Source organism: Colossoma macropomum, unplaced genomic scaffold, assembly GCF_904425465.1.
Source record: "Colossoma macropomum unplaced genomic scaffold, Colossoma_macropomum, whole genome shotgun sequence".
Lineage (NCBI taxonomy): Eukaryota > Metazoa > Chordata > Actinopteri > Characiformes > Serrasalmidae > Colossoma > Colossoma macropomum.
Window position 1 is genome coordinate 20,346,815 of NW_023494797.1, and position 16,653 is coordinate 20,363,467.

Genomic DNA, 16,653 nt, shown 5'->3' on the forward strand with positions numbered 1-16,653 from the left:
TCTAGCTCCGCCCATTCACGCTGAAGTTATAAAGAGTGTTCGTTTTATAGCACAGGACTAATATCATCCGGGTTATTTTAACAGTTTGCTTTATAGCATGGGATACATACACCGATCAGGCATAACGTTATGACCACCTCCTTGTTTCTACGCTCATTGTCCATTTTATCAGCTCCACTTACTATATAGGTGCACTTTGTAGTTCTACAGTTACAGACTGTAGTCCATCTGTTTCTCTGCATACTTTGTTAGCCCCCTTTTACCCTGTTCTTCAGTGGTCAGGACCCCCATGGACCCTCACAGAGCAGGTACTATTTGGGTGGTGGGTCAATCTCAGCACTGCAGTAACACTGACGTGGTGGTGGTGTGTTAGTGTGTGTTGCGCTGGTCTGAGTGGATCAGACACAGCAGTGCTGCTGGAGTTTATAAACACCTCAGTGTCACTGCTGGACTGAGAATGATCCACCACCCAAGGAGTATCTGCTCTGTGAGGGTCCATGGGGGTCCTGACCACTGAAGAACAGGGTAACAAAGTATCAGAGAAACAGATGGACTACAGTCTGTAACTGTAGAACTACAAAGTGCACCTATACAGTAAGTGGAGCTGATAAAATGGACAACGAGCATAGAAACAAGGAGGTGGTCAGAATGTTATGCCTGATTGGCGTATAATCTGGATTATTTCAATAGTTTGTTTCATAGTTTAAGATTAATATAATCTGGGGTTATTTCTATGGTTAACTTCATAGCATGGGATTAGTATAATTTGAGATTACTTGTATGGTTCGTTTTACAGCACAGGATTACTATAACCAGTGATTATTCCTATGGTTTGTTTTATAGAACCAGTTTAATCAAACCTGGGGTTATTCTATGCCATTTTTTGTTACAAAAAAAAAAAATAAAAATAGTAAAACTGCACTTCTTCTAAAAATTGTTAAAAAAACAAAATGTAAAAGTCAAATTAAGAAAAATCTCAAGAAATTTTTGAAGGCTAACAATTTATCTTAAAAAGGACATCTGAGAGGATTTTGTTTCTATTTTTCTACTGTTTTCTATTCGGCTTTCTTTTGTTTTCCTTTTGTGCTTCATTGCTTTGTAAAACATTATTATTTGTATATTAGTACATTATCATTGATCTTATTATTAGGATTTTATTTCTTAACACACTTTGTTGAGTCTGGCTCCAGAAGAGTCCCCCACCCCCACCCCCCAACCTTGGCTTTGAACACTGATGGGGAACACGATGTCTATAAACTTTCCCCAAGTGTAATTAAGACTTCTCTATCTGCGCTGGTGATCGGAGGAGATAAGAGCAGGAGATTATGGCATAATGAAATAAAGGATGTTAATTGAACTGGTCTCGCTTCGTTGGCGTATCTTGCCTGAGCCGCATCAGGACCGAAACGGGGAGAGTCAGCAGCCTGATGAGAAAATAACTGAATTAATCCACAACCGCAGCAAGGCTGAAACCTAATTTGACTGAAAGAACCATTCCTCAAGGCCTTAAATGTCCTCGATCTCGGACTGGACTGCAACGCTCGGCCACCGACAAACAAAAGTCTGAAGCAGCTGTTTGAACTGTTTATTTTGGTGGAAAGTTTGTTTTTACCTGTTAGAATAAGATATAACATTAAAAATCAACATAAATACAATGATACGGTAAAACAAACTGATTAAGACGTGAAATTATAGCATTATAGAGGCTTTTTAAATGAAACAGTAGAAGCCATATCGCCCCCTACACTTCCTGTAGTGTATTACAGTCTGTCAGAATGACTGTGTGGATCATATGAACATTATAGAGCTTTTTAAATGAAACAGTAGAAGCCATATCGCCCCCTACACTTCCTGTAGTGTATTACAGTCTGTCAGAGTGACTGTGTGGATCATATGAACATTATAGAGCTTTTTAAATGAAACAGTAGAAGCCATATCGCCCCCTACACTTCCTGTAGTGTATTACAGTCTGTCAGAATGACTGTGTGGATCATATGAACATTATAGAGGCTTTTTAAATGAAACAGTAGAAGCCATATCGCCCCCTACGCTTCCTGTAGTGTATTACAGTCTGTCAGAATGACTGTGTGGATCATATGAACATTATAGAGGCTTTTTAAATGAAACAGTAGAAGCCATATCGCCCCCTACACTTCCTGTAGTGTATTACAGTCTGTCAGAGTGACTGTGTGGGTCATATGAACATTATAGAGGCTTTTAAAATGAAACAGTAGAAGCCATATCGCCCCCTACACTTCCTGTAGTGTATTACAGTCTGTCAGAATGACTGTGTGGATCATATGAACATTATAGAGGCTTTTTAAATGAAACAGTAGAAGCCATATCGCCCCCTACACTTCCTGTAGTGTATTACAGTCTGTCAGAATGACTGTGTGGATCATATGAACATTATAGAGCTTTTTAAATGAAACAGTAGAAGCCATATCGCCCCCTACACTTCCTGTAGTGTATTACAGTCTGTTGGAAACATGTCACATAAAGATTATGAAGATTATGAAGCTTTTGTTTTAACATTCAGGGTGCATCAATTTTTTCCCATAAACAAGATCTCTGACAACTAATCAGCACTGTAAACTACTCGTGGCTGCTCTAACTGATATTATATGACTACAGAATATATGACAGTATATAAGTTCATTTTTAATTTTATAAATATGTTGTTGATGTCCAAAGAAAACAAGAATCTCTAAACTGGTAAGTTTACAGGAACAAGAGGGAAAAACATTCTTTTCTTTCAATGTAAGTAAATGTTAAAAGGCTTTATTCCATGCAGTTTTGGAGCATTTCTGTTCCGTTCATCATGACATTTTCTCATAATGAGCTCAAATGATGTAAAAAAGTCAAAATCAACAAAAATGGAGATACGTTTTTCTTTGGACAGCGACTTCAGACTGCACGACTACCAGAGCACAGCAGACTTTTAGGAGCACATCAGCTCAGTCAGCGTGGACAGTCTGCACATTGAGTAAATCTGCATGGTTTCTGAAAGCCCTGAGCGATTCTGTTCTAACTAGGAGAGATAAAGGTTGTAGAAGAGCGCAGGTATTAAATAAATACTGCCCAGGTGGAAAGAGTGATCAGCGGAGCCGCCCTGCAGGCCTCCTGCTGCACTCTACTGAAATCACTGAGTGAGATTTAATCATTCGCCACAGAGTCTTCTCTACACACCGCAGCGCAGGTCTCTGTTTAAATATACGGCAGATAAAACTGCAGTTTTACAGGATGAACTGAGGACACATTAAAAACCACTGAATGATTTGAATTAAAGTAGGTTTGTAGGCTAAACATTTTAAATAAATAAACTTACTAAAATATGGACAATTACAGGATTATCTATATGTGCTAGAGTCTACAGTCCTCCTGTATAACTCAACATCAAGTCCTGCTGACCAATCAACACTCAGTAGATGTAATTTCAACCAATCAGCACTCAGTAGCAGTAATGCTAACCAATCAGCACTCAGTAGCAATAATGCCAACCAATCAGCGCTCAGAAGCAGTAATGCTAACCAACCAGCACTCAGTAGCAGTAATGCCGACCAATCAGCGCTCAGTAGCAGTAATGCCAACCAATCAGCTCTCAGTAGCAGTAATGCTAACCAATCAACTCTCAGTAGCAGTAATGCCAACCAATCAGCACTCAGTAGCAGTAATGCTAACCAATCAGCACTCAGTAGCAGTAATGCTAACCAAACAGCACTCAGTAGCAGTAATGCTAACTAAACAGCACTCAGTAGCAGTAATGCTAACCAATCAACTCTCAGTAGCAGTAATGCTAACCAATCAGCTCTCAGTAGCAGTAATGCTAACAAATCAGCACTCAGTAGCAGTAATGGCAACCAATCAGCTCTCAGTAGCAGTAATGCTAACAAATCAGCACTCAGTAGCAGTAATGGCAACCAATCAGCTCTCAGTAGCAGTAATGCTAACCAATCAGCACTTAGTAGCAGTAATGCCAACCAATCAGCTCTCAGTAGCAGTAATGCTAACAAACCAGCTCTCAGTAGCAGTAATGCTAACCAATCAGCGCTCAGTAGCAGTAATGCCAACCAATCAGCACTCAGTAGCAGTAATGCTAAAAAATCAGCGCTCAGTAGCAGTAATGCTAACCAATCAGCGCTCAGTAGCAGTAATGCTAACCAATCAGCACTCAGTAGCAGTAATGCCAACCAATCAGCTCTCAGTAGCAGTAATACTAACAAACCAGCGCTCAGTAGCAGTAATGCTAACCAATCAGCACTCAGTAGCAGTAATGCTAACCAATCAGCGCTCAGTAGCAGTAATGCTAAAAAATCAGCGCTCAGTAGCAGTAATGCTAACCAATCAGCACTTAGTAGCAGTAATGCCAACCAATCAGCTCTCAGTAGCAGTAATGCTAACAAACCAGCGCTCAGTAGCAGTAATGCTAACCAATCAGCACTCAGTAGCAGTAATGCCAACCAATCAGCACTCAGTAGCAGTAATGCTAAAAAATCAGCGCTCAGTAGCAGTAATGCTAACCAATCAGCGCTCAGTAGCAGTAATGCTAACCAATCAGCACTCAGTAGCAGTAATGCCAACCAATCAGCTCTCAGTAGCAGTAATGCTAACAAACCAGCGCTCAGTAGCAGTAATGCTAACCAATCAGCACTCAGTAGCAGTAATGCCAACCAATCAGCACTCAGTAGCAGTAATGCTAACAAATCAGCGCTCAGTAGCAGTAATGCTAACCAATCAGCACTCAGTAGCAGTAATGCTAACCAATCAGCACTCAGTAGCAGTAATGCCAACCAATCAGCACTCAGTAGCAGTAATGCCAACCAATCAGCACTCAGTAGCAGTAATGCTAACCAATCAGCACTCAGTAGCAGTAATGCCAACCAATCAGCACTCAGTAGCAGTAATGCTAACTAATCAGCACTCAGTAGCAATAATGCCAACCAATCAGCACTGAGTAGAAGTAATGCTAACTAATCAGCACTCAGTAGCAGTAATGCTAACTAATCAGCGCTCAGTAGCAGTAATGCTAACCAATCAGCGCCCAGTAGCAGTAATGCTAACAAATTAGCGCTCAGAAGCAGTAACGCCAACCAATCAGCAAATCAGTAGCAGTAATCAGCTCTCAGTAGCAGTAATGCTAACCAATCAACTCTCAGTAGCAGTAATGCCAACCAATCAGCACTCAGTAGCAGTAATGCTAACCAAACAGCACTCAGTAGCAGTAATGCTAACCAATCAACTCTCAGTAGCAGTAATGCTAACTAATCAGCGCTCAGTAGCAGTAATGCTAACCAATCAGCGCCCACTAGCAGTAATGCTAACAAATTAGCGCTCAGAAGCAGTAACGCCAACCAATCAGCAAATCAGTAGCAGTAATCAGCTCTCAGTAGCAGTAATGCTAACCAATCAACTCTCAGTAGCAGTAATGCCAACCAATCAGCACTCAGTAGCAGTAATGCTAACCAATCAGCACTCAGTAGCAGTAATGCCAACCAATCAGCACTCAGTAGCAGTAATGCCAACCAATCAGCGCTCAGTAGCAGTAATGCCGACCAATCAGCGCTCAGTAGCAGTAATGCCGACCAATCAGCTCTCAGTAGCAGTAATGCCAACCAATCAGCGCTCAGTAGCAGTAATGCTAACCAATCAGCGCTCAGTAGCAGTAATGCTAACCAATCAGCGCTCAGTAGCAGTAATGCTAACCAATCAGCGCTCAGTAGCAGTAATGCTAACCAATCAGCTCTCAGTAGCAGTAATGCTAACCAATCAACTCTCAGTAGCAGTAATGCTAACCAAACAGCTCTCAGTAGCAGTAATGCTAACCAATCAGCACTCAGTAGCAGTAATGCTAACTAATCAGCACTCAGTAGCAGTAATGCTAACTAATCAGCGCTCAGTAGCAGTAATGCTAACCAATCAGCGCCCAGTAGCAGTAATGCTAACCAATCAGCACTCAGTAGCAGTAATGCCAACCAATCAGCGCTCAGTAGCAGTAATGCTAACCAATCAGCGCCCAGTAGCAGTAATGCTAACAAATTAGCGCTCAGAAGCAGTAACGCCAACCAATCAGCAAATCAGTAGCAGTAATGCCAACCAATCAGCAAATCAGTAGCAGTAATGCCAACCAATCAGCGCTCAGTAGCAGTAATGCCAACCAATCAGCACTCAGTAGCAATAATGCTAACCAATCAGCACTCAGTAGCAGTAATGCTAACCAATCAGCACTCATTAGCAGTAATGCCAACCAATCAGCGCTCAGTAGCAGTAATGCCAACCAATCAGCGCTCAGAAGCAGTAATGCCAACCAATCAGCGCTCAGAAGCAGTAATGCCAACCAATCAGCGCTCAGTAGCAGTAATGCTAACCAATCAGCGCTCAGAAGCAGTAATGCCAACCAATCAGCGCTCAGAAGCAGTAATGCCAACCAATCAGCGCTCAGTAGCAGTAATGCTAACCAATCAGCACTGAGTAGCAGTAATGCCAACCAATCAGCTCTCAGTAGCAATAATGCTAACCAATCAGCGCTCAGAAGCAGTAATGCCAACCAATCAGCGCTCAGTAGCAGTAATGCCAACCAATCAGCACTCAGTAGCAGTAATGCCAACCAATCAGCGCTCAGAAGCAGTAATGCCAACCAATCAGCACTCAGTAGCAGTAATGCTAACCAATCAGCACTCAGTAGCAGTAATGCCAACCAATCAGCGCTCAGTAGCAGTAATGCCAACCAATCAGCACTCAGTAGCAGTAATGCTAACCAATCAGCACTCAGTAGCAGTAATGCCAACCAATCAGCGCTCAGTAGCAGTAATGCCAACCAATCAGCGCTCAGTAGCAGTAATGCCAACCAATCAGTGCTCAGTAGCAGTAATGCCAACCAATCAGCGCTCAGAAGCAGTAATGCCAACCAATCAGCGCTCAGTAGCAGTAATGCCAACCAATCAGCTCTCAGCAGCAGAAATGTTAGTATCCTGCTGCTCAAAACCTGTTTACTGTAGTAAAGGTAAACTGTAGTTTACTTTCTGTAAAAATAGAAATTCGCTGATAATACATTATTTTATTTTCCCCAAATTAAAGTGAGCTCCCACATTAATGACTAGAAACACTTTTAATTTTCCATTTTTAGCCATTTTGCTCCACTCAACCCCATTTATTAAGGACTTGCCGGCTCCCTTTAAGACTTTCACTGTCATATTCTTTGACATAACTAGAAAAATAGGAAGTGTGTTGCACAGACAGAACTGTGAATGATAGTGACAGTAGCCAATTACACTAATAATAGTTGATAGATTAATCGCTCATAAAAATAATCATTAGTTCCAGCCCAACTGCGGAGCAGCTTAGCACAAACACTCGCTGCCTGACTGTCTGCTCGGCTCAGCAGGGGCCCAGATCCCCTCGCTGTAGTGCAGGACGCAGTAACTGCCCATTAGCTTCTATTACGAGCAAGTTTGGAGTCAAAGGGTTTTCTGTTCTTTTGTAAGTGCAGGGAAGCGCGTCTGCGGTAATCAACCACGCGGCACAGACGCGGCCAGAGATTAGTTTAAAAAAAATAAAAATAGCGCTGGAGTTTTCCTTTAACAGGCCCTTTTCCTGTTTCCCATCTCCTGCTAAATGTGAGCTCGTTAATTCCGGGAGGTCAACTGCAGCAGCTAATAGACTGATTTGCTGTGTGTTAAGTAGCTACGTTCCCCGTTTCAGATTCAGACGAAGGATAAAGTTAATATCCTCTCAGCTTCAACCCAATCAGATGGGATTTACCCAAGGCCAGCACAATCTCCCGCTCCGCCGCCAACAGCAGGACAAGAAATAAATAAACTAATCTCAGCTGGATTAAAAGGTGCATATGGAAATGCCTGTGTGCGGTGTTTTAGCATTATGGCTAATCTTTATTTTGAAGGCTAATCTCTGACTCCTAACACACAGAGATAAAGCACACACACCACCTCCGCCCATTCAGACCGAACAAAGAGCTCCTGACGAAAACTTTTAAACTTCTAGAGCTATTATAGTGTGTTACACAGTCAATTTACATAAAGGCATGAATAATATATATGAAATATATAGTTTTAATAAAATTCATTACATTTCAGTAGAAATGAATAAAATCATGGTAGTTACTGAAACATTCTTAGCTGATGATTCATAGTAGGTACTGAATAATTCACAGTAGATTCTGATTAATCCATAGTAGGTGGTGAAAAAAATGATAGTAGATGGTGAAAAATTGACAGTTACTGAATTATGTGCAGGACTTACTGAATAATTTATAGTAGATACTGAATAATTCATAGTAATTCATAATTCAATAATTCATACTGAATAACTTGCAGTACTTACTGAATAATTCATAGTAAATATTGAATAATTCATTGTAGATTCTAATTAATTCATAGTAGATGGTGAAAAACTGATAGTAGTTAATGAATAATTTGTAGTATTTACTGAATAATGCAAATTATATACTGAATAATCCATAGTAGAGACTGAATAATTCATAGTATGTACTGAATAATGCATATTACATACGGAATAATTCATAGTATGTACTGAATAATGCATATTATATACTGAATAATTCATAGTATGTACTGAATAATTCATAGCATGTACTGAATAATTCATAGTATGTACTGAATAATGCATATTATATACTGAATAATTCATAGTAGAGACTGAATAATTCATAGTATGTACTGAATAATGCATATTACATACGGAATAATTCATAGTATGTACTGAATAATGCATATTATATACTGAATAATTCATAGTAGAGACTGAATAATTAATAGTATGTACTGAATAATGCATATTACATACGGAATAATTCATAGTATGTACTGAATAATTCATAGCATGTACTGAATAATTCATAGTATGTACTGAATAATGCATATTATATACTGAATAATTCATAGTATGTACTGAATAATGCATATTATATACTGAATAATTCATAGTATGTACTGAATAATTCATAGCATGTACTGAATAATTCATAGCATGTACTGAATAATTCACAGTATGTACTGAATAATGCATATTATATACTGAATAATTCATAGTATGTACTGAATAATGCATATTATATACTGAATAATTCATAGTATGTACTGAATAATTCATAGTATGTACTGAATAATTCATAATAGCTGCTGAATAATTCACAGGTGTGAATAATTCATAGTAGACACTGATTAATTAGAGTGGTGGTCACTCTGTGGGGGACACTGGAGGATTTGCTAACCTTCATCTCTGCCGGTCTGTAGTATCTCCGGTTCTTGTCCTCGTTGGCCGTCCTGTAGCCATCTCGGAGGAAGCGCTTGAAGCCATACTTCCCCTTCAGCTTCCGGACGATCTTGTCCAGCGTTTGGCTGTAAAGAGCGTCGTCGTCCACTGCGAAGGCTGGGTAGCTGATACAGGGCAAGAGGGCAGCATCCGTGTTCTAAAGAACAACAAGAGACACAAATTAGCCTTTTTCTGCCCCTTTCGTCCTTCATTATCAGATCCTTTCCCTATGAACCTCCGTCTCTACACCCACGACCTTCTACAGCATCAGAATCACGTTAGTATTACTACACCTGAGTGTATGGGGAAGTAGGCTTGGTCAAGCTGGTGCTTATGGAAATGGACAGTACAGGATTAGGTAAGGCTGATATGTTGTTGATGTGTTACTGATAATCTGTTAAGAGTTTATTAATCATCTACTCCACTCCAAATAAAGTGTCATCATGACCTCTAAAAGTTTCATATCTAGAACGTTTTAGTCATTTTAATATAACTTAGCTATACTCTAATTTGTCCAGTTAATATGAAATATAAATATACTTTTAATAAAATTCATTACATTTCAGTAGATACTGAACAAAATCATGGTAGATACTGAATAATTCATAGCTGATTTTAAAAACAATGTAAAGTTTACATTGAATAATTCATAGTAGGTACTGAATACTTCATAGTGGATACTAAATAATTCATAGTGGATACTGAATAATTCATAGTGGATACTAAATAATTCATAGTAGGTACTGAATAATTCATAGTGGATAGTAAATAATTCATAGTGGATACTGAATAATTCATAGTAGGTACTGAATAATTCATAGTGGATACTGAATAATTCATAGTGGATACTGAATAATTCATAGTGGATACTGAATAATTAATAGTAGGTACTGAATAATTCATAGTGGATACTAAATAATTAATAGTGGATACTGAATAATTCATAGTGGATACTGAATAATTCATAGTAGATACTGAATAATTCATAGTGGATACTGAATAATTCATAGTAGGTACTGAATAATTCATAGTGGATACTAAATAATTAATAGTGGATACTGAATAATTCATAGTAGGTACTGAATAATTCATAGTGGATACTAAATAATTAATAGTGGATACTGAATAATTCCTAGTAGATACTGAACAATTCATAGTGGATACTGAATAATTCATAGTAGGTACTGAATAATTCATAGTGGATACTAAATAATTAATAGTGGATACTGAATAATTCCTAGTAGATACTGAACAATTCATAGTGGATACTGAATAATTCATAGTAGGTACTGAATAATTCATAGTGGATACTAAATAATTAATAGTGGATACTGAATAATTCATAGTAGGTACTGAATAATTCATAGTGGATACTAAATAATTAATAGTGGATACTGAATAATTCCTAGTAGATACTGAATAATTCATAGTGGATACTGAATAATTCATAGTAGGTACTGAATAATTCATAGTGGATACTAAATAATTAATAGTGGATACTGAATAATTCATAGTAGGTACTGAATAATTCATAGTGGATACTAAATAATTAATAGTGGATACTGAATAATTCATAGTAGATACTGAACAATTCATAGTGGATACTGAATAATTCACAGTAGGTACTGAATAATTCACAGTAGGTACTGCATAATTCCTCAGAACATACGAGACACTGATTAAGCTAATTTTCCTGCAGGCTGCCACGTTACAGATTTTGTATCTGGTATTAAACACTGTAACGTACATGTGATCGACTCTCTCTGGGCAGCAGGGAGCAGAGGGTCTGCCGGTTGCGGTTGTGAGCATCCAAATCCACGAAAATCACCGACCAGGAGCATCCCTGAAGAGCAGAAACACACAGGCAGCATGATTACCTCTGTGTTCGAGTCAGCACTGCTGCTTGGGAGACGTTCAACAGCGTCTTCTGCTGCAGCTGATAGCAGCTTTGGCGTACGAGCACAATGGCAGTGAGATGACATTTTATAAACCAGCCGTTTGCCACAAAGTGACGAACATCACCATTTGGATTACTATAAAAGCTCAGGGGACATTTAAAAAAATCTTTTTTGCAGCAGACAGTTTGCAGCTGGTATTGTCCAATTTAGTCTTGGATGAGCACAAGATGCTCTGAAAGCAAATTAGAAGCAGCTAACAAAAGCCCAAAAGCCACCGAGCTCCCACACAGCACTTACTGAAATGGGACCGAATTCAAAAGCCAAAGTAGCTGATGGGACTGCAGTGGCATTGATAAGTGCGCTTATATAAGTGTACTGATAAAACAGAGCACCGATCGTGATGTGAACACAGCAGTGGGTAGCCTGAGTGTCAGAGCCAGGCCTTTAGCCTTTGAATCAATCAAATAAACACTTCTACAGTAATGATCATTTCTGATAGCATCTCTTTATGATTCTGATAGTATGTTAGTGCAAACCTAATGTCGATTCACATAAACATGTTTTGGCTATTAGTAAAAGTTTGTAAAAGACTCCGTATGTTTTATTTAAAGCTTGTAAGAGACATTAACATGTAACTGAGTATCAGTTGTCCAGTGACTCAGTAAAGAGTTCTGCCGCCACTGTTTTCCATTCCTAACAACTGACTGAAACCTGCTTAGTCTACGACTCATATTCACAGTCAGTGATGTATCTAGAACTTCTAGAAGGCCTAGAGTGACTTTTTCCTCACTAAAATTGGTCTGACTGTAAAACACAGCGTGATTGTTTGATTCCTCTGTCACCTCCTAATTATGTTGGTAGCTAATCTAATGTGTGAGGCCTTCAGTCCAGCTCCTGAAGTCCTAACCAATAGGAGAGCTCGCTCGGCTGTAACTACCTAGACACCACAGAGAAAACTATCCTGATTGGGCAATTTTCAATTGCGCGTCTCAAGAATTTAACCCTTTTATTCCGAACAAAATGTAAGAATTGAATAAGAGAATTATTATAGCTTTCAATTCAACAAGTATGATGATTCTTTTAAATAAAAATGAGCTAAAAGATGTTCTGAAAACCTGGAAGGTTCTAAAGGTTTCACCTTGGAACACAGATATTTGGTTCCTACAAACACAGTAAAATCAGGAGTATATAAACACACATACACCAGGTGTGTAAATGACCTTACGAATGAATTTGATTCTGATTCGCTAGGAAATGATTCAGTGCAATGATTTGATTCAATTCACTTTGATTTGATTCAGAATCATTTTTAAAAAATACATAAAATACACAAAAGTAACTGTAAAAGCTATGAACACTGTAGTGGAATATACATTAGAACATATTACAGCAAGCGTTTTTGATTTGAAGTTTAAAACCAGGCCAAGAATTTTATTGGTGCCTTCTGAATATTATTATAATTGATTATCACGTATTCTAACACGCAAAAATGGATGCAGTTGAACTTCCAGAACTACGTACAGCACTGTGCCAAAGTCAGAGACCCATTCAAGTTTTTCAGTTTTCAGCATCAGAAAAAAAAGCAGAAAATTACACAGAATTTGAAACAACTGAATATAATATCAGATACTGATTGTGTGTCACTCTTCCCCTTTATTCCAGCTTCCATTCTTTTCAGGAGACTCACTTTCAGCTCCTCAAAGAATCTGCAGACACACCTCCAAAGTTCAGAAGCTGGTTGATCTTTTTCTGAAGTAATCAAACCCATTCAGTGGTGTTGAGGTCTGGACTCTGGGGTGGTCAGTCCATCGTTCAGCTTCTTTGTTTGACGTGTCCGTCTCCTTTTCTCAGTGAGGTTCTTCTTGAACAGCCACACATCCTTTCAGACCCACAGCGCTGAGTCGTCTTCTCACAGTGGAAGGATGGACAGAAACACCTGTGGATGTTTTCAGATCTGAAGCAGTTTGATTTTCTCCTCTCTCTCAGAGATGAAAGCTTTAAGTGCTGTTTATCTGATGGGGGCAGTTTTGGGGTCTCCCAGGTCTCCCAGGTAGTTGTTAGGAGACACATTTCCTCTTTTTTTCCAGGAATATCTTGTACTTAATGGCTGTTATGACTGAAATATTAAATCTCAGACTTACACAATACTGTATTATAACACATTCAAGTATTTTTACAGCCCTAACACACACCAACACATGAGCACACGCCTGCAGGGAGCTCCAGTCCTGTGTCTGAAAGGTGTCCCTGAAGGCAGCTCGACTGGACTAATAACCATCCTGAACCCCATGAGTCTTCATTTTGTTTTGCTCCACTAAAGCAGTCGGGCATCGCCGCAGTCCAGAGCCGCTTCGCTGCTTATTTTTCAGACTGCAGATCCCGTCGGGTGAAGATGCACAAATACAGGCTGGAGAACTCAAAGAAAGAATTAACGGCTAAATGAGCTCAACGCTTGAAACCTGCGCTGTTTCTATATCTGTATCTGCGCCACATTTTAATTCCTCACTATCATAACTACAGAACCTATACAGTAGTTTACAGTGGTCACCTGACAATTCATAGTAGATCCTGAATAATTCGTATTAGCCATGGAATAATTAGTAGATAATAAATAATTCATAGTAAATACTGAATCTTTCATGGTAGTTACTTAATAATTTATAGCAGCTACTGAATAATTGATACTACTTACTGAATAATTCATAACAGATACTGAATCATTTTTAGAAGATACGGAATAATTAGTAGATGATGAATAATTAAAGAGTAGATACTGAATCTTTCATGGTAGTTACTTAATAATTTATAGAAGCTACTGAATAACTCGTAGTAGATACGAAATTTTTTTAAGTAGATACTGAATAATTTGTAGTAGCTATGGAATAATTAGTAGATAATGAATTCATAGTGGATACTGAATCTTTTATGGTAGTTATTTTATACTACTAACTGAATAATTCATAGTAGATACTGAATTATTTGTAGTACCTATGAAACAATTAGTAGACAATGAATAACTCACGGTAGACAGTGAATATTTCATGGTACTTAATTTATAGCTGCCAATAAATAATTTGTTGTAGATACTGAATCATTTTAGTGGATACTGAATAATTCACAGCAGACAGCGACTAATTCATGGTAGATACTGAATAATTCATGGTAGTACTTAATAATTTATAGCAGTTGCTGAATCATTTATAGTAAATATTGAATAATTTGTAGTAGCTATGGAAAAATAGTGGATAATGATTAACTCATAGAAGATACTGAATCTTTTATGGTAGTTACTTAATAATTCATAGCAGCTACTGAATATTGCATAGTAGATACTGAATATTTTATAGTACATACTGAATAATTCATAGTAGATACTGGATATTTTATAGTACATACTGAATAATTCATAGTAGACAGTGAATAATTCATAGTAGACACTGGATATTTTATAGTACATACTGAATAATTCATAGTAGATACTGAATCGTTCATGGTAGTTATTATTAATTTATAGCAGCTACTGAATAATTCATAGTACTTACTGAATAATTCATAGCAGACAGTGAATAACTCACTGTAGATACTGAATAACTCACAGTAGACTGACTAATTAGTAGCAGGTAAAAGTGAACAGCACTTAATGAACAATAAGCCTTGAGATCAGTAACCGAATAAGAACCGCACGGTTGCAGTTTAAGGGGTTAAAACTGATCCAAATTCATGGCGCATGTTCCAATAAACTGAACAACAGCTGCTACCAAAAAGCATTTCAGAAATGGCATGAAAATGACACCTGACGCCTCCACACAAGCTTCGACAGAGGCAGCGTTATGTAACATTTTGTGCCGTTTTCGGCTGCTGCGAAACTTTCCTCGGGGTTTTTGAGTTCATTTTGTTTTCCCATCAGGTAAGCGCCCTGAGTGGGAGCTCCCTGGCCATCAAGGGCACTCCAATCATTTCAGCAGCGTGTCCAATTATTCCCCCGTAGCCTCTTCATGTCCGCTGCAGCCCCTTCACCCACACTTCTTCATTTCAGAGCGAGTCTACTCTCAGCCCGGCCTCATTTCCACCACCACACACACACTCACACACACGCAGCAGGTGCCGTTCAGGATGCGCTTAACCCATCAGCGAAAATAACAAAGAGCTAAAGCACCTCTCCTGCTCTCAGAGCTTTCACAAAAACTCCCATCTGCATGCTGGAGGGCACTGTACAGTGTACACATATTCATTTAGATGTCTAACCGCACAATGCTAAGAGGACTGTGGAATCATATGCAGTGCATATGTGAAGTGCTGTGGATATTGGACTACGGCGTGAGATAATGGAAGAAGGGCCGTTTGTGATTTGTATGCGCTGAGGGAAATGGAAAAAGGCAGGAGATGCTGCTGGAGGTGGTGGATCTCTAATGCACTGACATACATTAAAGGGCCCGTTTCATGGAAATCAATGTGCCTTCCTTTTAAATAAAGGTGCACTAGACCAACAGTGGAAAAGGTCCAAAATGTACCATTCACTACCCAGAACACACAGCAGCTGTAAAAACACTGTAAACACAGTTTCTTCTGCCACGGCCTGTTTAAGATTTGAGACTGTATAGCAAGGCTTCTCTTCAACTGGATCATTAGTGATGTCACAACCATGGATGATGAAACAGTGTTTTTACAACGCAATGCATGCCTGATAACTAAACTGCCAAAATTCATCATGGTTGTGATATCTCTATCATAAGCATAGTTGCAACATAGTTTAGCTCCACCATTCAGCTACAGCAGTTTAGCTCCACCCATTCAGCCTACAGCAGTTTAGCTCCACCCATTCAGGCTACAGCAGTTTAGCTCCACCCATTCAGCCTACAGCAGTTTAGCTCCACCCATTCAGGCTACAGCAGTTTAGCTCCACCCTTTCAGCCTACAGCAGTTTAGCTCCACCATTCAGCCTACAGAAGTTTAGCTCCACCCATTCAGCCTACAACAGTTAAGTCCCGCCCATTCAGGCTACAGCAGTTTAGCTCCACCGTTCAGCCTACAGAAGTTTAGCTCCACCCATTCAGCCTACATCAGTTAAGTCCCGCCCATTCAGGCTACAGCAGTTAAGCCCTGCCCATTCACAATACAGCAGTTTAGCCCCGCCCGTTCAGACTACAGCAGTTTAGCCCCTCCTATTCAGGCTACATCAGTTTAGCCCCGCCCATTCAGACTACAGCAGTTTAACCCCTCCCATTCAGGCTACAGCAGTTTAGCCCCGCCCATTCAGACTAGAGCAGTTTAGCCCCACCCATTCAGCCTAAAGTCACCATGCCCAAAGCCCAGTGTGGGCTAGAGGGGTATAAAGCCCCCCAGCATTGGGCTGTGGCGCAGTGGAACTGTGTTCTCTAGAGTGATGGAGCTCCATCCAATACCTTTGGGATGAGTTGGAGTGACCCAGAACTGATCATCCAACATCAGTACCTGACCTCACTAATGC

General features: G+C 39.3%; 1 protein-coding gene across 3 annotated transcripts in view; it reads right to left on the reverse strand.

Moving 5' to 3' along the window:
- The window catches only part of phkb (phosphorylase kinase, beta), a 177,651-nt gene that overhangs the window by 99,625 nt on the left and 61,373 nt on the right, over window positions 1-16,653 (reverse strand). For all 3 annotated transcript variants that reach the window (XM_036584480.1, XM_036584481.1, XM_036584479.1), the window contains 2 exons: window positions 11,036-11,131; window positions 9,248-9,445 (listed from right to left, as the gene is read on the reverse strand). In XM_036584480.1, the coding sequence (XP_036440373.1) occupies window positions 9,248-9,445; window positions 11,036-11,131 (294 nt within the window). The remainder of the gene's footprint in view (window positions 1-9,247; window positions 9,446-11,035; window positions 11,132-16,653) is intronic.